General features: G+C 42.7%; 1 protein-coding gene across 5 annotated transcripts in view; it reads right to left on the bottom strand.

Moving 5' to 3' along the window:
• Positions 1 to 26,174, bottom strand: part of SORCS1 (sortilin related VPS10 domain containing receptor 1) — a gene marked incomplete at both ends in the record, with an annotated part of 503,495 nt that overhangs the window by 97,809 nt on the left and 379,512 nt on the right. For all 5 annotated transcript variants that reach the window (XM_080823332.1, XM_080823334.1, XM_080823333.1 and 2 more), the window contains 4 exons: positions 4,376 to 4,522; positions 12,995 to 13,174; positions 19,265 to 19,354; positions 21,868 to 21,986. In XM_080823332.1, coding sequence (XP_080679458.1) covers positions 4,376 to 4,522; positions 12,995 to 13,174; positions 19,265 to 19,354; positions 21,868 to 21,986 — 536 coding nt within the window. The remainder of the gene's footprint in view (positions 1 to 4,375; positions 4,523 to 12,994; positions 13,175 to 19,264; positions 19,355 to 21,867; positions 21,987 to 26,174) is intronic.

The raw sequence follows: 26,174 nt of genomic DNA, 5'->3' as shown, positions 1-26,174 counted from the left end.
TCCCCAACCTCCGTACTAAGAGCCTTTAGGTTTTGTCTTCATGGTACTCATATCCCTAGGGCTCCTAATCTGGATATTACACTGACAAGCCAAATCACACCTTTTATAAATAATAAGGCAGCCGCTGAAGTCTTAAATAGTATCCTCCAAATCCACTCCGTGCACACACACACTCGCGCTGTCTATGATCCTGAGTTGGAACTAGAAATCCATAGATTTTTAGTGAAGAGTCAATAGCAAAGAAGAGAGAGGGCTGTGGGCCAAGAGGCTGAGTCCGGGTGCACTTTTTTCTCCTGGGGCTCGGGCACTCTCCCGGGGATTCAGCTCCACTCCGTTCCAATACACCATACAGAGTCACAGCCTGTGTGCAGGAGTGGGATGCATGGTCAAGAATTTCCTGGGGTAGCTGGCTGGCTGGCTCCAGCAGGGAACTGTCAGCTGAATGCATAAAGAAGTCACGGCCTCTCTCCACAGAACACTCTGCTTTCCCTGGGGACCCGAAGGATTTGTCACAGGCTCGGTTCGCATCTCCCCTCCTGGGAGCCCAATCCCGAGGCTTTGGAGGCAGGTGGACCATGACCTGTAATACCCCATCTAACAGTACAATGCATTCTTCACAGAAAAGAAATCCTCGCTGAGCCCTCCGGGCAATCAGTCCGAAAGTCCTAAAAATACAGCCCCAAATTACTCTGGATGTCTTATTTCTATAGAATGCATTTTACCAAGGACATCCCGTTTGGGGCTGTAATTCTGAACTTGTTCCACATTTGTAACAGCCCTGCTGGAAAATCTCCTTTCTAATCACTAGACTGTGCTTTCAGTGACACTGTCACTTTCCAAGTACTCACAACCTAAAAGCACTTTTTTATCTCCTCTCTGCCACCAGCTCCCAAGCCTAAAGAAGGTTTTTAACGGTCCGGGTCTCCTGTAGCTCAAAGATTTTCTTTCCTATTTTGTGCCTTTGGCAGATTTTTATAAGTGATTTTGGTCCCTGCCCCACCACCCCCCCCTTTTGCCATTTCCTTTCCTCAGCCTGTTTTCTAAAACTCGATTCAAACTACATCAAACAGGGTTAATGAGGGAGGCAGGCCAAAAGACTCCTGGGTGCCACACATCCAGAGCCCATTAATTCATCTTTGCTGGATCTTAATGAGCCTACTGATTTTGCTAACTGTAGGGTCAACCTGAGCCTCTGAGCTTCAGAGAGGGATATTATGACAGATCCCTCCGTGTGGCTTTTGGTGGCGAGGGAAAGCTTCCACTCAAGTCCAGACGTGAAACTCCAACACCACCTGCCAATGAAGCATCGACTTCAGACGAACCACGCCCATCACAACAACACATGCTGAACATCTGCCACGTGGTTGATCTGTGAGCGGATGTTTTGGAGTGGCCAGGACAGCCATGGTTCCTATACTCGTGCCGCTCCCATTTCGGCAGGAGGAGGTAGAAAAGACAGCCGACCAACACATGTGCTGATTTCAGAAAACGAGGAGGGTCATGGGTAAGCAAGAGTTGGGCCAAGTTCCAGCTTAGAGAAAGCTGAAGAAAGCCTCTGAGATTCAGGTAATCAGGCAAGAAGCTGAAAGCCGAGAGAAAGCCAGATGAGGGAAATGGCATTTTAGGAGAAATAATGGTGAACACAGGGGCCTAAGACATAAAGGAGCGCGGTGAGCTAAAGGTATGGAAAGAGGTACTGTCCTCTCCCAGGGCAGACTATGTAAGGAAGTGGGGAGAGAGAGGCTGGACAGCGGGAAGGAGGAGCAGACAGGACCCGGGCCCTATGAGACCTCACAGGCCATGGTAAAGTCCTAGAATCTTATTCTACCCGAGTTAGAAAGTCATCAGAAACTTCAAATAAAGGAGGGGCAAGATCTGAATTTTTAAAGTTCAAGTTGATCTTATTTACATGAAATTTGAGAAAAGATAAATCTAATCTATAGTAAAGAAAAGCAGATTTGTGATTGTCTAGGGCCAGGGGAGTGGAAACTGACTGCAAAAGGGCACAAAAGAATTTCTGAAGGTGATGAAATGTTTTATCTTGACTGAGGTAGTGGTCACATAGGTGTCTCTACACTTGTCAAGAATCATCAAATTATATTCTTAAAATGGGTACTTTTTATGTATGTTTTACCTCAGTAAAATCGGATTACAAAAGAAAAGATCTCACTGGCTGCTGTGTGAAGAGACTACCAGGGAGACAGGAGGACCAGTTGGGAGCCCATCACTGTAGAGCAGGAGAGAAATGAAGGTGGCTTGGATTAGGACGGTTCCAGTGGAGATGGGTAAGCAAGCTGACACCACGTTTATATTTTGGAGGCATGGCATTAAGACTTCCTAAGTGCCTGGGTGGCTCAGTTGGTTAAGTGTTTGCCTTCAGTCCACGTCACGATCTCAGGGTCCTGCGTCCTAAGGTGGGCTCCGTGCTCAGCAGGGAGTCAATTTCTCCATCTCCCTTTGTCTCTCTTCCTGCTCGTGCTCTCTCTATCTCAAATAAATAAATAAGATCTTAAAAAAAAAAAAAAGACTTCCTAAAACTGGGCTGGAGGCGGAGCAGGAAGCACTGCACTAAGTGCTTTGTGTCAGAGGCATTTGTCACGACCCATTTGCCATGCCAGAGTGATGACAGGCAAGCCTCTTTAGGTGCTATGGTTAATTCTCTCTCATGGGCATTGAATCTCCAAAGTGCACGGTGGGATGTAGGACCACACTGAGGCACTGGGCATCCCAAGCACCTCTGGCTAAACACCATGATACCCCAACTTGGAAGAACGAAACTAGGAAGGTAGCTCTGTTTTTGTTTGTTTTTTTTTTAAATGCTACAGAACAGTGCCTTATACGGAGTAGGCATTCAATAACTGTTACATTTCCTTACTTTGTCACTGGCTTTGTGCACTTACAATAACAATTGGCTTTTCTCCCCCCGTAAGTTGCCAGTAATAAGGGTGGAAGCTGAGTAGGAGGCTGAATTTTAGACTGCTTCCCTGATGCACACTGACAACTGTGATATCCTCTGCAACTAATAAGGTCAAGCCATGGCTGCTGGCATCTTCTCGAGTAGGAGGGTGACCTGCCTACGGCGGTGTGAGATGAACCCGCAAAGGGACTGTTCAGACTTTAGGGGACACAGCAAGTTGAGCGTGGATAACATCAGACTCAGAATTGTATGAAGACTGTGAACACTGATGTGTGTGTGTGTGTGTGTGTGTGTGTTTGCGTGTGTGTGTATACACAACCAAACCCTTCATATTAAAACGAAGAAGTCTCCCCTCTAGGTTGACACACTGATTTCTCCTTTATTATAAACTGTTTCACAGAAATTAGCACTTAAGTATGCTTTTTTTGTAATTAATCTCCCCCCACATCTGCATTCATTATTTACTCATGTGTCCAACACAGGGAACCACCAGAGCCACTATGAGCAGTGAGATGTGACCCTACAATCTCTCATTTATCATTCTAGTCTCTTCCAAGGTGACTGTAAACTCCTTGAAGTCAAGACTCAGCCCCGATCCCCGTCTTGGACACCTTCATGTAATCAAATATATACATATATATATCAATTATGCTGATCTGTCTACTCAGTGTCCAAATGTAGACAACTAAAAGAAATTCATACTTCAGAGGAGGGATCAGTAAACCTTTTTTTTTTTTTAAGAGCCAGATAATAAACACTGTAGGCTTTATACACCATAGCCCCTGCCGTGAGTACTCCATTCTGCCGTATAGAGCAAAAGCAAGTCGGTCTGTAACTGAACGTGACTGAGTTCTAGTGAAGGTTTATTTAGAAAAACAAGTGGTGGGCCATATTGGCCTGACAGGCCATATAGTTAACCAACCCCAGCTTTAGGGAATGAGACTCAGGTGAACTGAACATATTACAAAGGGTACCAATGAGGGTTTAAATCAGTGGTTCTTACCCTAGTTTGAGGCATAAACTCCCCTCAAAATATGACTAAACACCTTTGCTGGAAAACACATCTACAAAAATCTTAGTTCATCAATTCTACAGCTGAATTTATGCATCATTGGCTATATAACAAGCCATTCATGGGAAAGGAAGGGTGTCTATCCCCACCATACATGGAAACTATCACATTCTCCCTAAAACTGTAATTTGAGGTGTTCAACAGACCTTGGTCACAACTCGGAATCCTTGATGTCAGCAGGAACCCACTCATGCCGTCTTACGTCACGGGCCCACACAAAAATCAGCACAGGGACTCTTTTTCCACACACCTTGCCTTCACGCCCAGCCCTGTCCCTTTTTGTTCACCGACTGAACAACGAGCCCTGGAACCATCTTCATCTGCTGGTTTAACATCCCCTTCCAGCCCTCCTGTGCGGAACATTCTTCTCCAATGTGAAAACTTACCAGCAAGCAGTGCACAGGGTCCCCCCTTAGATCCGTGTCCGGCGCCTGCAGCAAACGCCAGTCTCGGCCTTTGTTGTACGTGATGAAAGTCTTCACTTGGTTGTCAATCTTCTTGTTAGCCAAGAACATTCCCTTTATCCCTGCTACCTGGGAAAAATTGACATGGCTGAAAAATACATCGATTTGAGATAGGATATATTTATTTACTTTAAAAAAAGAAGGGGCGCTCAAATTCAGCTGGAAGCACTTGGAGAAAAGAGAGGGTGAGGATGGGGGAAAGGGGAGTCATGCTTAAGTATAATGACTCCCTGAACTGTGGGACACAAAAGCAATACATCTTTGCCCCTAATGGTACGGCGGTGGTAGTCTAAGTTTAACAGAAGCTTCTTATTTCCTCTAAGGTAGGTTAGTGGTAGCTCGCAGTCGCCTAGAGTTACAATCTGGTGCTTTCAGTTCTGCTGCTCGGTATATGATACATAAATAGGGTGACTTTAATTTGATGTTAGGCATAGTACCCATCGTCTTAAAGACTGGTTCTCATTTAATCTTTGTAGCAATCCTTTTGGCTAAGTATAACTTATTCTTTTTCACACGTGAGGAAACCCAGTCTCATCCAGGTAAAGTGATTTGTCCAAGGTCATGCTGCCTAAGGTCACACAGAGAGTAAGCGGCAGACCTGGAATTTTAACTCAGAACTGATGGCTTCACAGACCATGCTCTTAAAAGCTCTCCACGTCACTGAGCTATGTACCATCTGGGGCAATTGAGAAAGTTCAGTTTAAAGTTCATGACCCAGTTGCTATTGTTCCCCCCCTCTTTTGTTCTGTAAAAAAATGGCTCTATTGGGGGCGCCTGGGTGGCTCAGTGGGTTAAAGCCTCTGCCTTCAGCTCAGGTCATGATCCTAGGGTCCTGGGATCGAGCCCCACATCGGGCTCTCTGCTCAGCAGGGAGCCTGCCTCCCCCTCTCTCTGTCTCTGCCTGCCTCTCTGCCCACTTGTGATCTGTCTGTCAAATAAATAAATAAAATCTTTAAAAAAAATGGCTCTATCAAGCCACTGAAATATACTGAACAATAGAGAACAGCTTTTGATAAAATAAAAATAAAAAAATAAACACACACACACACACACACACACACACACACACACACAGAGCTTTTAAACATAAAGCAGCAGTGGTTTCCCTAAGTTGTGAAATCATCCCCTCCTCATTGCTGTAATACCTGTTCCCACTATAAATGGTCCTTCTTAATTACTTGGCTCCGACAATATGATTGCCTTCTCTCTTATATACTTGAGGAAAAATACTCAAATGGCTAAGTTGTTAAAGCTGCGTGATCACGAATCCTGAGTTGTGCACCATATTTTTCAAGCATCTTCGAGTGTATTAAATGCATTCATACCCACTTTACCCTATTTGGAATTATGACAACCCAGGAAGACTGAGGGCTGGGGACAGCAAGGTCTGAACGCATGCAACAGCGCAGGTCATCCCACGTAATGCTCATGGGAACCGTGAGATAGAGTTACTGGCAGCCACATTTTGAAGATAAGGAAACAGAAACTTGGACTGAGTGGCTTTGTGGAGCTCAGATAGGGAATAAGTGGACAAGCTAGCAAGCATATTTGAACCCACTTATCTCAGGCGCTTTACAGGGGAATATGAAAATCTTTAAGCAGAAGAGGGAAAAAATAGCATGAATCCATGCCATTCACACAGTACTCTGCCCAACACTTTATATACCAAACCGCTTCTATTCACTGCAAACCTGCCTCACAACTACGGCCCAGATTCTAAGGACGAAGAAACCGATGCGTAGACAAAACTTAATTGGTGACGATAACAGAGAGCTGGCGTTCACACTCAAATCTATCTGACTTACAATGTGCTTTTAACAAACACAGCTCTGAATTTCTCAACACAAAGAGGCTGGGTTTCGAGCAACAGAATATGTACATGTTACCTTGGCTTCTGACACAGCCAAACCTCATCCGTTTGTACCTGCCAATGAGGCATATGGGATAATTTAGAGTTGGGCCAACTTCGTATTCCTTTGGAAACCACAAGTTTGTTAAGCAAATAAGTACTACTTAGGAAAACAAGCCTCATTTTGGGCAATCGACAGCAAGCAGACAGTTTCTTATGCATTGTTGATCCTCGACAAATGTGGAAGGCATACATTCCAGGAGCACTGCACCTCTCGATGCTGGTATGTTAATTACTGTTAGTCGTTAGTTACTCACTATCCCAGCTCCATAAGGACTGCCCACCAGGGAACCCCATATTGGTTTTGCATATGTTCCAGAGGCTGTTACATATTTAAATATGACTAAATTGCCAGTTCTTTAAAAATGAAATTTCGTGCATCAGAATTTTCACGTCACGCTCGTTCTCTCTCCGCAGCGTCCTCCTCCGTGAGAAACAATGCTGCCTTAACCACTCGACACTCGAGGTTGCGGTAAGTACAGAGAGAGAGAAATAATGACCTATTCCTGTAGTTTCATTGCCCGTTTTCCTTCCTGCCCTCCCCGTCTTTTGGCAAGAGTGTCAGAGCAGGGTTCTACGTGTTTAGGAGCAGGTTCATTTGATTTGCAGGAGCGGTGACTTTATTGGCCCCCGACTGCCTGGCATTATCAAATGCCACTCGAGTGGAGAGCTATGCTTTGTGATTCATCCTTGGCAGCCTGGCTTTCCGGTTGATCTTGAGGAATAAAAACTTGCCAAAGCAGAGGTAATCCGTGACAACAGGGGATGGAGATGGGGTGGGTCTGCTTATTTTCCTCTTGTGGCCAAGGCACTTAATCTGTGAAAATCCCATTTGTCGTGTCTTTTTATTTTTCTTGCCTTTTTGGTCTGCCCTGCCGAGATGGTCACCCCAGCGTTTCGGCTTCTGGTCCCATCCGCTGCTCGTTTTGCTCTAAGCCCGAGAAGTCCACCTTTCTGGGTGTCTTGGTGGCCCTCTAGGCATAAGGCACTTTCCCCAGGGGCTCTTTTTTGAGGTTTCATCTTCTATTTCTTGGAACCTCTAGCCTCTTACTTTGGATATCACTTTGGAAATTAAGGAAGCAGTGTCAGTGCCCAAAATACAGAATGTGTGTGTACTTGTGTGTATATGTATGTGCATATGTGTGTATAAGGTGTGGGGTTCCATTCAGGAGGGGGAGGAGAGGTTTATGTTGCCAGACAACCTCAGTGTTCATAGTATGTGCTTATTTGTGTGGCATGGGTGGGGCTGAGGGATGGCACAGGATGGGAAAAAGTACTATTCTCGATGAAGACATGCCTTCACGTGAACACAGTTTCTGAGGAGGATATTCCTGTGGGAATGACACATCGCACACATCACGGATTCTGTCTTCCTTTGGGGCAAGACCTGTTACCTTACTTACCTTTCTGAATTCTGCTCAAAAATGCTGAGTGAGTTGAGAAGCTACTTATGTTTCTTTGCAGCTCATAGGGGGAGTGTGATACTGGAAGTCTCAAAGGTAATTAGTTATTATTTCTTATTCTCTGATCTCCTAGGAGCCAAAACGTCATTTTGATTAGCCTTTAAATAAGAAGTGGTACAGCTCAAACCTCAGGCTGCCACAAAGCCCATCTGCACACTTACTGTGCCCCCGGGTGATCGCTTCAGAGCGCTGCCCTCCTTCTCTTATCTCACTCCCCTGGTTCATACAGGCTATCTCCCACTCCCTTGGATAACACACTGATATGTCTCTACCTGCCCGCCTCCTTGGTTTTTTGGATGGTACCTCTGGATGGTTCTCTTCTAGCCCAATCTTTCTTTCACGGACTCCACAGAGAGGCTAAGCTGGGAAGAACAAGAGTTACTGCTGGTTTCTGACTCTACTGCCCCTTGGGAGAGAACCCCTCCCACCCTCTCGGTCTCAGACTTCAACTACAAATCCAAGGTGTCAAAATCTGAAGAGAATAAAAATTATGAATCAACAAGCGTGGCAAGAAAGAGAACGTGTCTGTGACCATAATTGCTTTGTGCTTTGGACATAGGCTATTTTTCTGCTCTAAAGAGAGGGTTGCAGCCAGGAGAAACACATACTCAGAGGAAGAAAGGCCAGGGGTGACTTTGCAATCAAGGAGCCCACTCCCCACCAAAATGCCCAAGTTTCTTTTCTTCCCTACGGACTTGACCAGGCAGCACTCCTCTCCCAAGGAGAGAGTAGCCTTAAGTATAATTAGCACATTCTGTGTCCTATAAGAAATAACCCCGGGAAGGGAGAGCATTTTTCTTCTCTGCCTCCTATGCTGGATTATAAGAGGCACCTTTCCCCAAGAAATCAAGGTCTAAGTACATCCGCACAACTGTTGAGCTTTCTCTTTCAAAGAGGCGGTACTCTTCTGTGCAGAAGACACAGTGTGTGTCAACGAACAAGCCCTGCTCCTCAGTATGTCTTCTTCAGGCTGCCCACTGTGCTCACTCATGTGAGCGCACATTCTGTGCATCACAAATTTGCCAGCCAGGTGGCTTCACTCCCAACACGACCCTTTCCACTTAGCTGGGGTGAACTGTCATTGTCCATTAAGCCAAAGCGCTCTTCATCATCATTAATTAATATTCCCTTCCCAGAGGAAGGAGGATATTTTCCAAAGCTGTCAGACCCCCCCTCTCATCAGCCACACCAGACGAAAATACTAGGAATCACACGTCTCAGACACATTCATCCTGTCTCCTTTGCTCTGGCTGCCATCAGGCATGCTGTCTTCTGTTTCCCATCCCACGTGATACCACTGGGGCATTTGTGCTATTCAGGGATGACAGAATTTTAGGACGCTTGTTTCTAGGCATCTCTTATGGAAACACATCCACCGGACAAAACTGGGAGGCACAAGGACAGCACTGCCTGAATTTAGCTATAACTGTGGACTCAGGACCTGGGTCAGAAGGTGGTGAATAGGTCCAGAGCTATCATTTGTGGATTCTGCTTCTGTTGGCTTTTCCCCAAGACTGTTTTCTTTTTCTTGTCTGCTTTCCTCTACTTCTAGGTAAAGTCTAATACTATTTATCCTACCCTTCAATGACTTTCAGTCTAAGAGTTATGGCTGGGCCACAGTCAAATACAAGTGCAAATCTTTCCAGAGACACAAATAGTTTATTAAGAGTTCTGCATACTCTAGGACTCACATCCTAATTCTCCCACTTAGCTAGCTTTGTAATCTTGCAAAAAATGATAGCATTTTCTGACTCCATTTACTTATATTTAAAGTGGAAGTAATGATAGTCGCAGCATCATAAAGTTAATATATGCAATGAATGAATATAATTATGGAAGGTTCTTTACACAGTGCCTGGCACATACTGGCACCCGAAATATTATCTGTTGTTATTATGACCTTTCATCAACAAAAATCACTATCCAGCATTTTTGCTCTGTGTCCAACTTTCCCACCATGACTCTTCCTGAGTATGGTTCATGCTCAGTGACCAACTGACACTGAAGGAAAGTTCTGGTATTTCAATGATTAAACCATGCAAGATGGTCACCCAACACTCTGTCCCCAATATTTCCCTATGTCACCACATGCATACATGTGCCTCCAGGGCAGAGAAAGCCACATTTGTTATAAGGTTCCAATGTGTGTATGTGAACAAAATGATTGAATTTAACGAGAAATGTGCTTCCTTTTGCATTTCCCACACAGACTCATCAACAGTACATATCCTCGATACTGTTACGCATTACCAGTTTGCCTCTGCTAAAATACCTTACAGAACACACAAGAATGGCAGGTCGTTGACATGGAGAAACATACAAGCAAAGAACTCACGCTGTCCTCCTCAGTCACCCCCAAATGTGAGCAGCCGTGCACTGCCTATATTCTATCTTTGTCACCCCTACTTCATATGTTGCTCATCTCTGCTCCTTATTAATTCATTTATGGATTTTCTTACTTTTCATTTATCTCTAAGCACTCATCGTTCATTGCAATTCTACTGGGAAATTCATGCTGGATGGCTTTCAGCTTCCTGCTAGCCAGAACAATCAGATTTAAGGAACATTTGTGCCAGGTTCCATGTCAGCCAATATTCTTTCTATCTAGGTAATCATCAGATACGGCACCACCGTTCTGATCACATCAATTTCAATTCAAGTTGCTGCGAACTGTCAGGCTAATAAAACCAAAGACTCTTCCTCCCGGGCCCCAGGATGCAGAACACCTTTACATAATGCAGTCACACCACTGCTCACAGTGATGATAATAAGAGCCAGCAGTTTCCCTACGGACAGGCAACCGCGAGAGAGACACAAAAGGAAAACACAAGGATTAACCAAGAAATGATCTGCCATGTCCAGAAGTCACCCTGTTTCCTCTTCTCGTTGCATACCTGTTAGCAATATCTGAATTCAGAAAACACTTCATGAAAACGGGTGTAAATAACAGAACATTGCAAACTCGTTCCTGTCCAAATCTGTCATCTTTTCCGTCATCAAGGGACCAATTAGAATGGTCTCTGTTTTGGCAGAAAACACAATTTATCCCAGAAAAAAAAAAAAAAAAAAAGAAAGTCTTCCACAATGCTTAAAAAGAGGGAGAAGTTAATCAGAAAGGGGAAAATGCAACCTGAAAATGAGAAAATGTTTTTGGGAGTACAAGGACAAAGTCAAGGCCAGGGAAGCAAACCGGGTGACTGAGGCAGCTGCTTTGACTTCTTATCAGACTCTTCATGCTAGATATTTCCATGGTAAGTGCTGGAATCAGCCATGAAAATGCATGGCATTTCAACAAAACACACTTACAATTTAAATGTTTGCATGACATTTACAAATAAGGAAAGAAATGTGGCAATTTATACTTGTTTATAGGAAGATGCCTGGTTGGTGTTAAGCAACATCCTATGGCCATGCTAAGTGCAATATGGGAAGAAACAAGGATCCAAAAGTGTTGGATATTTAAACAATGTGGGCAGATTTTAAGACTGTAAGAACAGAACATCGTATTGGGGCTTAATCTCACTGGAATATAATATTAGTTATGTTATCTATAATTTGTTGAGCATTAATATATTTTTTGCACTGTTCATAGTATATACAGTAAGAAGATTAATTTAGTAATCCCCAGAAATTCTATCCAGTAGGTACCATGTATATAGCTCCATATTTTAAATAAGAAAACTGAGGCTTGGAAGTTCTTGGCTTTTCCTCTAGAATTCATACATGTGGTGTAGCTAGGATTTAAATCCAGGCAGCCTGGCTCCAAAATTTATACTTTAAATCACAATTTTATCCAACATGAATTTGAAACTAAATCACCAGAATATGTAAATGTTTTCCAGAATACATGTTCCGTTCGAGGCTGAGATATATGATACTACTATATTTATCTGGAACATAAGCAGGAAAAGAGTGGAAAAACCTTGTGAATGTGTAAATAAGTCTGCAGTGCATTTTTCTAAATATATACACACTAACTATGTCTCATGCTAGTTTGGGCTCTGAATGGGGTATATAAGTTCATTAATATGGCTTTATACATACAGAGAAGTTTAGATACTAGAAGAAAATCCCGAAGAGCTCTTAAAGGAGAAAGGGGGTAGACAGCATTAAAAGGAATTACAATGATAGGTTTTAATTTGTTAAATGAAATTGGTTCCTTTCTTTGATATACTGGATATCATTCCCTTGCTTCTCATTACAAAAACAAACCTCTTGACTCTATGAACTTGTACTCAATCAAAAGATAGCATCATTATGACTATATATATTTGAATCGGTTTCATATTTTCTTTTCTTTTCTTTTTTTTTTTTTCAGATAGGATACAGGTAAATGAGTACTTCCCAACTTCTGAATACATTTTGCAACAGCTCATTATAACTCATTATAAATCCTCAGGGTGCGAAAGTAGACTGACAAATGGCTAAAATTCATCCCCAAATAGCAGCATGCTTTCTACTTAGCCATGCTTTCAATGGCATTCAAGTGTTGTTATTTGTTATGAAATCTAAATGATTGAACATATAGGATTTTCTTTTGTGCCCTAACCATTTTGAGAAACAAAGGGCCAGAGTTGTTTTAGGGAAATAAGGTAAACTCTATTTTTTTTTTTGTCTCCGCCTCCCCCCTTCCCATTTAGGAGAGAAAGACTTATCTATCACTTTGTCTCACTCACTGGTCCTTGAGGAGATGACAATTAGTGGAAGTTACCAGGCTAGAAAGATACTCAGGTCCAATGGGAGTATCTTCTAGTTCTACGCAAAGATAGCCCCCTCGTTAGTTCTTCAGAGACAAAAGAAGGATGCCCACTGCCCCTCTGCTCAAACTCCAACACCTTGTTTGCCCTTCAAGATTATTTTCAAATTTCACACTAGGATCACTTTTGTTCAAACCTTTCAACTGTTTGACTGCTTCCCCAGACACTCTCTCCAGGGCCCCTGAGACTTCATGGACTGTGGACTTCACCAAGAAAGGATTCCTAGAGAGGCGTTGGGTGGAGTGCAAATTAACCAGTGAAAATGTTCTACAAATCCTCCCCTCTCCCAAATGAAATGAGGCCACGTAAAGAACTAGGAATTAAAATGATGGAGGCAACAGCCTACCGTGGGCCCTCACCCACCGGCCCAGGCACTGCAGTGGCTCAGGACTACACATGCCTTGTGACATACCTCATAGAGGTCGATCATGATGTTGCCCTCTGGACCCCTGCTGCTCTGAACGTTCTCCAAGGCCAGTGTAAAATAGACTCCACGGGTGTCTGAGATATAGAGGTTGTAGGTGTCATTTTGGTTCCATTCTTGAACCGCTGCAAACACTTGATTCTCATCCGTGCTGATGACATGCATGTCCTGAAGAAAGACAGAGAAGTAAGAAGGATGACGAGGTTCCTACGTGAACATGGCATGTGTCCAAAGAGAGTGGAATCCCATGAAGGATACCAGAATAGGCTCTTAGGCGCTGTCATGGAAGATAAAAATTTTCCTTTTGTATATTTGTGAAGTAATCATTAACTAGGCAAATGTTAACCATTTCCTTTGTCCTCTGTGGAGTTAGATAGGAAGGTCATGAGAAAATAGGGCAGAGAGATGCTTGGTAGCTTGCTTATAATTTAATTACCTCATTAGATAATTGAAGAATACTTTCTCAAATATGCATATCTTTGGAGAATCAATCATCCTGATATACTTGCCAGGCACAAACATGGTATATGTTCAGAAGGCGTATGTGGGCCAAATATGAGGGAAAGTTCAAGAGACAGAGAGAAAATAGACAAGCCCTGCTTCTCTCTGCATGGTCCATGGGCCGCCAGTGTTGGCATCACCTGCGAGCTTGTCAGATACACAGAATCTCAGGCCTCACTTATTGAATCAAAAATCTGTATTTAAATAAAATCTGAGCGGTTCATATGCACATTAAAGATTGACAAACACTCCCTAAGGCTCAGCAACTCCCAGAAGCCGCTGTGGAAAACATTTACCTGAGAACCCCAAAGCACTCATATTCACGTCAATGAGTGTTCCAGGACTCAGTAGTTTATCTAAACCCTTACTCTGAGAAATTCAGCAGGAAACCTTAAGTGAGAGAGGAAAGAAGTGGCCTGCTTTCAGACTCTGGTAGTCCTGGAAGGAAAAACAAAGGCAAAGGTGATGTGGAGGCAGTGAGCAGATGTCCCTGGGGTGGGAATTCCAAATCTTTTCTTCCCCATTCAGAACTCCAGAGAAGTAGATGTTCAGGGGAGGTTGGCACAGACCAGGGCTTGCTGTCTTCTGTGCATAAGCTCTTGGCAGCTGTCTACTGCCTTGAGTAAAGGCAGTAACTTTCAAAAGTGGTGTAACTTTCAAAAACCAAAAATCAAAACAAAACAAAAAACAGAATTACAAATAAGCAAAAAGACTGAAGAACGGTATGGAAAGATTCTTGGCCTTGTGTAGCTTAGTACTCAAATCTTCCCAGATGGATCATTCTCCATCCTTGAAAAACTTCCAGAGAACTTCCAGTCTTCTCTGGTAAGAATTTCAGTGCTAGAAAGTTCTACCTAACTCCTAATCTAAATTTCTCCTTGGAATATATGCCCATGTTCTTTCAACCGAATGATTAGCAATTCAGCTTGGACCCTCTCTAAACATGTAGGGACGAGTCTGTCCCTCCTTTACCATGATCACAGTGAACTCTGATGATCCCAGAAGGAAGAAGACTTTATCCACAGAGTTTCATCTTTCTCACCCCTACTTGGGTTTCACATATCATATTCTAGAGTTTGGCAATGTTTTTATATAAAGAATACAGAGTGGGAGGCCAAAAATGAATCCCATTAATTCAATGTGGATCAATTCAATGTGGATCAATAATTCAAACTTAAGTTTGGTATGCAAGTTGGCCATTGCTTATACCAGCCAAATGTCTATTTTCATTTCTTCTGGTAACTGGAGTTGATTTTCTTTGAAAAACACCCTTATCACTCTCAAACAAATTTCCTCCCTGTACTTAGTCTTTGTTACTTTCTTTGACCCTTAGCACCAGAAAAGACCTTGTTGGCCTACCATTCAGAATATTCAATGTCCCCAACCACAGTGGTTGGATCAGTGATAGGGTAGGCAACACAAAGTCAATAAGACACAATTCTAGAATGACACTGGGATTATCAGAAATTAAAAAAAAAAAAAGTCTAGATCTGATGGAGGCATATCTTAGAGGGAAGGTAGGGGATGAACCCTGTCCTGAAGAAAGTAGGCTCAAAAGGAAGAGAGAGAGGCCACGATGTGTGAAAGTCTTTGAGTCTTTGACTGTGGACAACTAAGAAGCCTTCCCTATCTGTAAACCTTTAGTGAGAGAGGATCTACTCTAGCAGAGAGTAGAACAAAATGGTTAAAAGAATGGGCTTTGAAGTAAAACTACTTGAGTTCAGATCCTCCCTCTGTAACTTAGCTGTGTAAACCAAACTCTGTGCCTGAGAATTTCTACCTACAGAACAGAGATATTAGTATGCCCTCCCTGGAGTTGTGAGGATTACATTAGCCACCAAGTGCTAAGCACTTAGAACAGTGCCTGGCACATAGCATCTGTCCCACGTACGCTAGCTATTTTCAGTTACGCAAGCACTTAAATCCCCTTTGCTGATGAAGCAAGGTTGATCTGGCCTTTCTGTTTGCTGCAAATGGTCGGGGGCTAACTAGTATACTTAATAAAAAGTGGTTCATGCAAGTATTTTGCTTCTTTCTAATGGAGGGGATTAGCTATGGAAATTAGCCCAAGGGCCATTCAACCACGGAGGGCCAAACATTCTATGGCTCCCCACTTCCTTGTCCTTTGCCCTCTGAAATCCTTATTTAGCCATTTGGAAGCCTTACATCACACTCCCTCATCAGCAGTATGCAGCATCTTCCCTGAATTCAAGTTAAAACACTTAAGCACAGATCTGACCCTCATGTAACTACTACCCACCACTGTGCTTTTGGAGTGAATTTGTGCACTGGTGAACCTCTGAAGTCTGGATCATCACAGATATCTTGATAATAAATGCGAGGGGCTAGATACATCAACTATATCATCCCAACTCATGCAAATCTTTATTTTGTAGATTCACAACTAAAACACAGTGCTTCAAGGTCACCAAGAGAACTAGTGGAGTAACATCAGATTCAAAGGGCCATCTCTAGATAAGGGCCAAGATCGGATCTTTCTCTCTCCATATAATCCAATTACATTGAAGAGACTTAAAAAAAAAAAAAAACACGTTGGTCTCAGATATCTTAATTGAAAGATCTGACATATTTAAATGTCATCTTTCTTTTCTTGTCTACATTCTCCTCTATCAGGAGAATATGCTCTTTCTACATAAAGTGGCACTTTATGTTCAATACTTTTACTGAGACACAAAATTTCAGAACAAGAAGTGACCTTTGAGATCTTCTGCTAGAGTGTTTCCCAAAATCTGTTCCATAGGACACCAGCATTGATGGACTCTAATAAAATTTTTTTTTAATGGATGCCTTTGTAAAGTGTTTTGATTAATGATGAATTATGTGGGTTTTTTTACAGGACATCCTAGAGCTTTCGACACCAGTGACCTACCGCTACTCTCGAGGCAAGGGGCATAGAATGGAGTTTATTTTTTTCTTAAGCTTATTTGGTCATAGAACCAAATTTTCGAGAGGCACCTCCAAGGACATTTTAATCAGAATTAACATTTATCTTATTTAAAAAATGTAAAAACAAAAGAACAAACAAACAAAACACAGAGAAATAGAAATTGATAAGCCAGTCCAAAGCACGTTAGTGTCAGATCCGGGCCTCCTGCTGCCGACCCCCGCACCACCCACGCCCCATCCCATCCATCTCCCACCACACAGACAACTAGATCCATACTGATAATAATATTACCTTGCTTTTATAGAGTATCTCTCCTCCAAAATGCTCAAAGCACTTTCATATGTATTGCCTCATTCATCTCCCTTGAGTAGCTCAGAATGAGCTCCAAGTAAGTTAAGGGAAACCGTCACCATATCTCCCAGTCTGGGGGGGGCCTCATGCTTTTAGTAGCAGCAGCAACATTAAAGTCTCTCCATCGCCTTCTCCAGTCACCGTTACCATTATATTATTATTATTATTATTATTATTTTTAAACACAGCTCAGGGTAACCATGGTCTTTCAAGAGCTGATACAATGGCAGTGGATGATTACAGAAAATTTTAACATGAAAGTGCTGGTTTGTCTCGATTCCTTTGGTGAGCACGAAGCTTTGTTCCTTTCCAGCCAAGGCAGCCCTGGCTTTGATAGAAGGCCATGAAATACGGGCGCCTTTCTGGCAGATCACTCCACCCAAGCCGGGGCTATTCTTTGAAGATGTAATGGGACGGTAATGAGGTGACTCATTGTCTTAAATAATAAACACCTGCTTGGACCACATAATACGTTCATTTGCTGCGCTGCCTCCTATTTTTCCAGGGACAAGAGAAATTAATCATTGTGTTCTACCCTCGCACCTCAGATGAGGCTAGGAATAGAGCGTGCTCCTCTCAGGTAGCAAGGGGAGAGGACAGCAGATTCAGGTTCAAAAGACAACTTTTCCTTCCAGACTTGGAGGGAAACACCCAGGTTGGGTGTCCCTGGGGGCAAGGGTCGACTTGAACAAGCAACGCAGAGGATGTGTTTCCTAACACTCCAGCAATAGATCCAAAGATGATTTTTGGTTTTAAAGGACCATGGGTCTCCTTGGGTCCATGAGACTTTTTCTTTTGATGGTCCTCCAGTATATCAAAATTTGTGGGGGATCTGCTATCTTATAATAGTAAGCTATTAATTTATTTCAAGAGAAGAAAAGTATAATACAAAGGATGCCAGCTGGGAACTCAGGAGACCTGAGCGCTTGCCTCACTTCGGCTGCAAAGAGCATTTGGTTTGGCTGGGGCTTATTCCGCACACAGAGTATAGTCCCAGGAGAGAACGCAAGAGGAGTGACTCACATCTGCTGCTTCCTGACTTGGTCTCGATTCCCACATGCCTCCTGAGCGAGAGCGTCTCCCTGCATTGACTTTAAATCTTATTTTTAAAGGTTTAAGTCTCGCAAGCTAAACTACTGCATTTGCTGGCTAATCAAAGACGTAGCCATTTATTTCAGCACTCCAAGGGGAAAAAAGAAAACAAAGTGGCTCTGTTGGACTTACTGGGGAGACATGATCATATCCCTCATGGGCCTTCCTAAAAGATAATCCAGGGTAATTTTAACAACACTCAGATTTAACTTTACATATGGACTTTACCCAATTCTCATCTAAGGCACAATTCCAAATTGTTGTGCTTGTCTTTTTGGAAAACACTTAAAGCTGAATCAAGAGCAGGGAGCACTTCGCTGTATACAGTCGCAGGCATATAGTTCTGGACAATGACCACCGCCATTCATCTCTTAGCAGCTGGAAATAATAACTACTAACATGGACATTGTTCTTTGGAGTCAACAGTGCAATTTAATGTGTGTTATTATCTCGAGTGGGCCAGTGTCTCAGCCCACCTTACTATACTGCTATGCTTAGGGGCAGAGGGACGGCCAAGAAAGAGAATTCTGCCTAGAAAGGCCAGAGCAACTGGCTACCGAGACCTTTGATGTCCTTGTGCTCTGTCTGTCACATAAATTCCTGGCAGCTAGCTGATGTTGGTCCAGGACGGCATACTACAAAGTTGTGGATTAAAAACACAACGTAAAGAATCATCAACACTCAATCAAAAAAAGTTCCCTATGTTCTTTGTCCAAACCAAAGGTTTCAAAGCTGAGCTGCAACTACATTTAAACCTACACTGTCCCCCTCCTACAGCCACACATAGCTCCCCTGTCCTAAGATCAAGGCACAATACATTAACGATTTCAGACCACAAATCCACTCAGCTTTACGCTCCCAAGTCACTCTGTTCTCCACTAGGTGGAGCTCCATATTAACGCAGTTGTTCAGAGTTTCTGGAACGATAGCCCAGGGATGTCAGCGGTCGAGAGGGTCTTTCTTAAACTTTTGTCTGTCCTTATTTTCAAAGGAGGATGTCTTTGGGGAAGTCCAAAAAATTAGCTATGCCTCAGAACTCTAAAGACAACCAGTGTGGTAAGTCCTACTGAGAGACAATGTAAAGGTTGAGTGCCATATAGGTGCACCGCCCCTTGATAATTAACAACAATGAATTGTACATGGATCCAAAGCCTACTTTCTGTCTTGCTAGAATCCCCACGCATACTGCTCGAAAATTTTTATTACTGAAAATCAAACGCAAATCAGTTGACAATCTATTCAGATGCTCCTACAGCAAGAATCAGAGAGAGAGAGAAAGTAGTTGAAAAACAGTCCTGGGGGATGAGAAGAGATAAATGAATAGGAGGGTCCTTGGGATAGGGGTGCAGGCGAGAATATGGGAATGGGAGAAAATACTGAAATGAAGAGATCCATTCAGGTCATACCTTGGGCAAAGCATATTTGGGCAGCTTCATCTGGGCAAATGCATTCCTTCGGTAGGACACGTAGTAATGTGGCCGTCCTCCTGATGTCAGCTGGATCATAAACACAAAAGTAAGAGGAGCTATTATAACAGTTACAGGCCATAGAAAAAGAGCCGTGAATGGCAGGGGCTAGCCGCCAACCCAACAGTGTGAATGACTATTGTGGATAAGTGTAAAGAACTAGAGTTCCATTCAAAAACAACTCATACCGTGTATGTGAGTTGGTCTGAGGCCCAAGCTAAACCCACTGCATGAAAATATAATTCTTCAATTTGCACTGTAGCTCGGGAGCCAGGAAACATTTTCAGTTTCTTTCGTCTCCTTCTCCCCTCCTCCTTCTTAATGACACAAGCCTCAGAGTATATTAGCTTCATGTCCATCAGGAGTCCCCAGCTGCCTAGCGCAAGACCACCGGGGAGGAGACAGGTCCCCATGTTGTACTGAAAGTTAATGGCCCGGGTCAGACAGTGCTAGAGCAGGAGGCTCTCTCCTCTGAGCACTGAACGCCCTCTGATGCCGTCACACTGAGGCCTCTGAGTATGTCTCAGGTACAACAGTGCTGCTGACCCATTAGACAAAAGCTGGCCAAGGTCGTGGTCCAAAATCACTCTAGAGCTCTCTCTCCTAGAAGAGAATGGGGAGCTACCTCCTCCAAGTCTGTCCAGCACACACAGCCCAGAGAAACCCGTGGATGCCAGGGAGGTCAGGAAGGGGTGCGGTCTCTACTCCAGCATGAGCGCTGCTCTGCACAGCATCAAGGGCTCCACTGCCAATCTCTCTCCTCTGTAGCCACTCTTGTTTCCCAGGTTTATTGAGATATTATTCACATATAACATATATGAGTTTAAGAGGTATGTGACGATTTGATGCGTGCATCTACAGCAGAATGATCACCACCTCTAGCCCCTCACTTGATTATGACATTCTGTGTGTGGCGATATCTTTAAAAATCTACTGTCTTGACAACTGTCATGTCTATAATACGGTATTGTTAATTATAGTCACTATGCTGTACATTAGATCCCCAAAAGTTATTCATTTAGCAGCTGGAAATGTGTCCCCTTTGACTCACATGTCCCCACCTCCCAATCCCTGGCAACCACCATCACTCTCTGTTTCTGTGAACTGGTTTAGCTGCTCTTAATCCATATAAATATCTGGACTTGGGCTATCAGCTGGGGTGTGCATACTCAGACTGGGTCAACTCATACTCTGGGCGAATGTCCACCAGACACATAAAATAGCGGCCAGAAGTTATCGCTTCCCCATCATGGGGCCAGATCACCTCGCAGTCCTCGTGACAGGTTACAGGACCATGTTCACAGTGGCATGGGTACAAAATATATGACACTCTAAACACAGAAGTGAGTCCCATTTGTCAGTTATATATGGATTATAAACCACTATTAGAAAGCAGAAAAGGTTCCTGGGAGAAACGGTGATAGGGAAATGAATTATAGATCGAACCAACACATGTAACCATTTTAATGTTACTTGATAATTTGATGTTGAAGTTACCAGAGTACTCACTACTCACTTCCCTAAGGAAAACTGATGTGTGTGTGTGTGTGTGTGTGTGTGTGTGTGTGTGCAGTCATTTGTGAAACATTCTAAAGTACATACATAGGCTGATGTTGGGTATTTTGAACATTTGCTTCCTCAAAACATGGGATTGAATATTCTGATTTATGATTTCTTCTCCAAATACACACAACAGTGTTTAGAATGTGTCTCGATCATAGGAAAATTGTGTGTGTCTATGTATATATAGTATGTGTGTATAAATAAATATAAAAACATATATATTTGATATATAAACTATGCAGATATAAACTATTTAGCAATTGTACCTTTCCACTCTTAGTATGGGAAGCAATACATGAAGTCTGCCCAAACTTAACGAGGAACTGAAGATTTACCTAAACAAGCCTAGAATTTTCCTTAAATGCTGCAAAGAAGCAAAGCATACTTGCTCCCTGTCTCTTCTAACCACTCAACCACAAAAGGTTTGCCACTCTCTTCAGGGGTGAAAATCCTGGCTGAGCACATCTCATCTCATCTAATTCTTATCCTAATCACAGTCAAAGCATGACAATAACGGCTGATTACTCTGTACCTCACCTCTGCCTCCCACCACTTCCCGCTACCTCCCAGCTTCCTGTTCCCATCTGTTTCTCTATTTTTAAGGTGACTACTGGGGAACAGGCTGATTGGCTGACTATTTGGATAGGAAGAGACTGACATATCCGCTCAGGCCCATGAAGGCAGAGGAGGGGGGTGAACAGAAGTGTGCATCATTCAGAAACAACCTTTGTACACTACCCAGGGCCTCCATGACTCCATACTGATAAGGTCCTCCAGACGTTGCCCAAAGGAGCTAATTAATATTCCGTTAGCATAGAAGCTCCGACCCTTGGTAATGTTCCTTTTGTCAAAAAGATAAATGATTTTTTTTTTCCCCTTTTCACTCTTAAGGGAGTGTACGCAGGCAAAGGAGGCTGCATTAGGACAGAAGCAGGAAAGAGAAATGTCTGAGACAATCAGCGGAAGTGGATCTTTCATACCTGAACAAACACGTAATCATCCTGGACAATCAAAGAGTCTGGGTCAATGTAGCCTGGGAAAGGTTTATTTCTGTTGGCCTCCGTGCAGTTCTGCATTCGGCAAGTCAGGTATTGTGAATCTGGAAGAAAAAAAAAACAAAACAAAAAAAACAGGGTGGGGGGCATATATGTACAGAGTACTGGACTTGGAGTGGACATTTTCCATTTCCTTTGCTATCTCCAACTCTTTAAACAAACCTCACATTCTTCAATTGCATTATCCTTCCCATTGTTATTGTTGAAAGTAGTATCGCTATTATTTTACTCTCTTTCCAGCAACACCATCACCACCATGCCCCAGTGTTTCCAACAAATCTTGCCATCCTGGAATACTAAATTCTCATTAATTAATTCTCCCTTCCCTAAATGAAAGCATTTTTAAAAACTGGCATTAATACTTGTGATTTTATAGTTTTGTTCGTTTGTTTGTTTCTCTTTGGATTTGTGGGCACTTCCTCTGCACTTTGACCTTTGACCAACAGGCAGGGAAACATGGACACACAGGCAATCACCAGTCATCTCATGCAAGAAGTGCACTGTTAGAAACAGGAAGATTCCATATCAAGATAAAGGCTTTTCTTCTATTAATAATTAGAAGTGAAACAGAATAAGGGTGCCTGGGCAGCTCAGTGGGTTAAAGCCTCTGCTTTCGGCTCAGGTGTGATCTCGGGGTCCTGGGATCGAGCCCCACATTGGGCTCTCTGCTCAGCGGGGAGCCCGCTTCCCTTCCTCTCTCTCTCTCTCTCTCTCTCTCTCTCTCTGCCTGCCTCTCTGCCAACTTATGATCTCTGCCAAATAAATAAATAAAATCTTTTTTAAAAATCAAAAAAAAAAAAAAAAAAAGAAGCGTAACAGAATAGAGGAGATTCCTGCATCCAAAGCTCTGCCCACATTTAGAGATAAGTAAACTAATCCCACATGAAACTCAACAGCAGATGGTAAATCTATCAGTATAATAACTCCTACATAGATCTGATACCTATTGCTTGGGAGTACTTTGTATCAGGGAGGATGACTTGGTTTTTTGACTCTAACTATTCTGCCCTACTAATCAGATGTCACTTCTTTACTTAAAACTCCTGTTGCCTCATTGCATTTAAAATAAATTTGAACCCCCTAGGACCCATCACTCCACTTTCCCCACATGTTAATCTCTTCTTCTCTCTGTGGTTCTTCTCATCTGGCCTCCTCTATGTTTGGAAATGTGGCCAAACCTTCTACCATGTAAGAGACTTTTCAACTGTATTCCCTCTGTCTGAACTGCTTTTCTCCAGGTGGTTCACAAAGAAAGTTCTAGATTTTAGATTTCAGCCCACTCTTACTTCAGAGGGTCTTCCATGACTACTATTGATCAACACCATTTTGTTAATTCCCTTCATGGAATTTACCACAGTATAAAATTACCTCTTCCTTATTTATTTCTGCCCCTCTCCATTAGAATATACTCTCCCTGAGGACTGCTTTTTCTGCTTGTTCACGAATGTGCCCCCAGGTTCTAATACTGTTCCAGGTATATATTGGGCAGTAAGTAAATACTCACTGAAATGTGCTTTTTTTTTTTTTAAATTTTATGTGTGTGTGTGTGTGTGTGTGTGTGTGTGTTCCAGAATTCATTGTTTATGCACCACACCCAGTGCTCCATGCAATGCATGCCCTCCTTAATACCCACCACCAGGCTCACCCAACCCCCCACTCCCCTCCCCTCCAAAACCCTCAGTTTGTTTCTCAGAGTCCACAGTCTCTCATGGTTTATCTCCCCCTCTGATTTCCCCCAACTCACTTCTCTCCTTCACCCAGTGTCCTCTGTGTTAATTCCTTATGCTCCACAAGTAAGTGAAACCATATGATAATTGACTTTCTCTGCTTGACTTATTTCACTCAGTATAATCTCTTCCAGTCCCATACATGTTGATACAGAAGTTGGGTATTCATCCTTTCTGACGGAGGCATAATACTCCATAGTATATATGGACCATATGTTCTTTATCCATTCATCTGTTGAAGGGCATCTTGGTTCTTTCCACAGTTTGGCAACTGTGGCCATTGCTGCTATGAACATTGGGGTACAGGTGGCCCTTCTTTTCACTACATCCGTATCTTTGGGGTAAATGCCCAATAGTGAAAATGTGCCTCTTGGTTGAGATATGTATATTTTGAATGAAAAATAAAATTGTTTTACTTTATTTATTTATTTTTGATGCTGAATGAACAGATGACTTTGCTTTTAGGACATCAGGGATATATACAGAAATCCACTCTTCCCAATTAAAAAGAAATCAGGAGATGAAGACTTAGATGAAATGGGGGTATGCAATAGTATTGGGTTGGATCAAGGATTCACTAATGACTTCCTTAAGGAAATTTCCAGGATCATCTTCACTTAACGAACTTGGGTAAACCTGTACTCTACAAGGAGGACCACTAGGGGGCGGCATGCACATTTGCTCCATCTGACCAATGACTGATGTAATTACTGATAAACTCTTCGGACACTGTGGAGGAGAGCTTTATCTACAATATTCCTGTGTCCCACTGCCATCTGTGGGAAAGGGACTGGTTCTGAAGCAATTTAAGCCATCTAGTCCCGGTGAAACCATCTCCAGAGATAACTAAAGAAGAACCACTACTCCCTCTTAATTATCTCCTTTTGCAAACACTCTTAGAGTTTTATTTTCGGCCATAACTCAAGATCTTTCTTCTCGAAGACAATTTCTGTGACGCAGTCCTTCCCCACCACTACAGCACACAAAATCTTTACCTCACAATTTTCACACTCCACAGACCCTTCTACAACTTTTGATCAACTTCTGTTTTTCTAAAGGTAGTTTGGGGTCACAGAAACAATGAACATGGGCAGCTAGGAGACCTGGGTTTGAGTTCTGGTCTGGTCACTTCCTGGCTGCGTAGTTCAAAAGAAATCATTTCATCCCCCTGAGTTTTGCCACCCAAATGGGGATGCAAACGTCGACTCTCTTACAGTTTGGCCCCCAGAATTAACTGAAATAATGTATATGCTACATATTTTTAAACTCAGATGTGTACATATCTCAGTTGTTATCAATAATGGTAATATTCCTATTTCCTCTTTTGCTACCTTTCACAGTGATAAAATCAGTTTGAGAGCACATAGGAAGTCCTTTAAAAGGGTAAACTGAATTTGCTTATTCAGTTATGTTTCTCTATCAGTTATGTTTTGTTGGTGACCTTCCAATACCCACTCTTCCCAGCCTCTTTAATGGAAAAGCCAGTACTCCATCTATAGGCTTGTCCTTCCTCCTGTGTGACTAATAAGTGCTCACATGCAAGGATTAATCCTTTTGGGTCTACGCCCATTCAAGGTCTTCCTTTACTCCCCTTGCCACTGGTTGGTTCAGGAAAGGGCATTAAAACCCTGTAGCAGGAAACAAGAAGAGAAGGAGGTCTTTTAAGGGGCTGCAGGGCAGAGACCAGGAGCTGCAGCAGAAGACCCTCTTCCATCCCTCTAAAACGCTGTGTCCAATGTGATGCTTGGCACTGCGCTAGCCTTCTTTTCACACAGAGGAGACTGTCTTACACTTAAGCTTACATAATGAGTATGCAAAGAGATGGAAAGGACCTATTTCCTGATGACACTGAGTTACTGATTGTACTGAGCCCAGAGCTACTCTTTCTCTGTGCTTGTTATGTGAGATAATGAATAAAAACAATGATTAACCAAACTGAATCAAAGGTTCTTGATTAAGAGGTCTTGGTCTTCAAATTACAAATACAACTTCCAATCAGAATTTCCTGGACTGCCACCTAATGAGGACTTCTTGATAAACACACAGTGCTTGTTTTATTTGTAATGGAGTCTAAGAGTTTCTTTCTTAAGACTTTAACCTCCTTTTCAAAGGTTCCTGAACAAACACAAGATGGAAAATATAAAGATACACTTTTCATATTTATAACTCAACTATTCAGAATTTCCGAATCTAAGGGATTCAGGAAGGAAATAAAAGAACAGGGAAACTAACATTTGTTGAGCATTTATGTACCAGGACTCTGAAGCATGTTCACCTTTATTTCTCACATTTAATCTTCATAGTACTACAAGGTATAATAAGATATCAACTGATTTTTTAGATAAAGAGAATGAAGCTCAAAGAGATCATGATTTACAGAAATGGCATTATGAGATTCAAACTTGGTTGGCCTCAAGGCTTTTATTTCTACAACTCTACGTTGTGTGAAAAATGCCCATGAACTGGGAGCCAATATTTGCTACGCATATTTTGGCTTTGAGCTAA

Source organism: Martes martes (assembly GCF_963455335.1).
Source record: "Martes martes genome assembly, chromosome: 14".
Lineage (NCBI taxonomy): Eukaryota > Metazoa > Chordata > Mammalia > Carnivora > Mustelidae > Martes > Martes martes.
The sequence above is the reverse complement of the archived record's forward strand: the minus strand, read 5'-3'. Positions and strand labels throughout refer to the sequence as shown.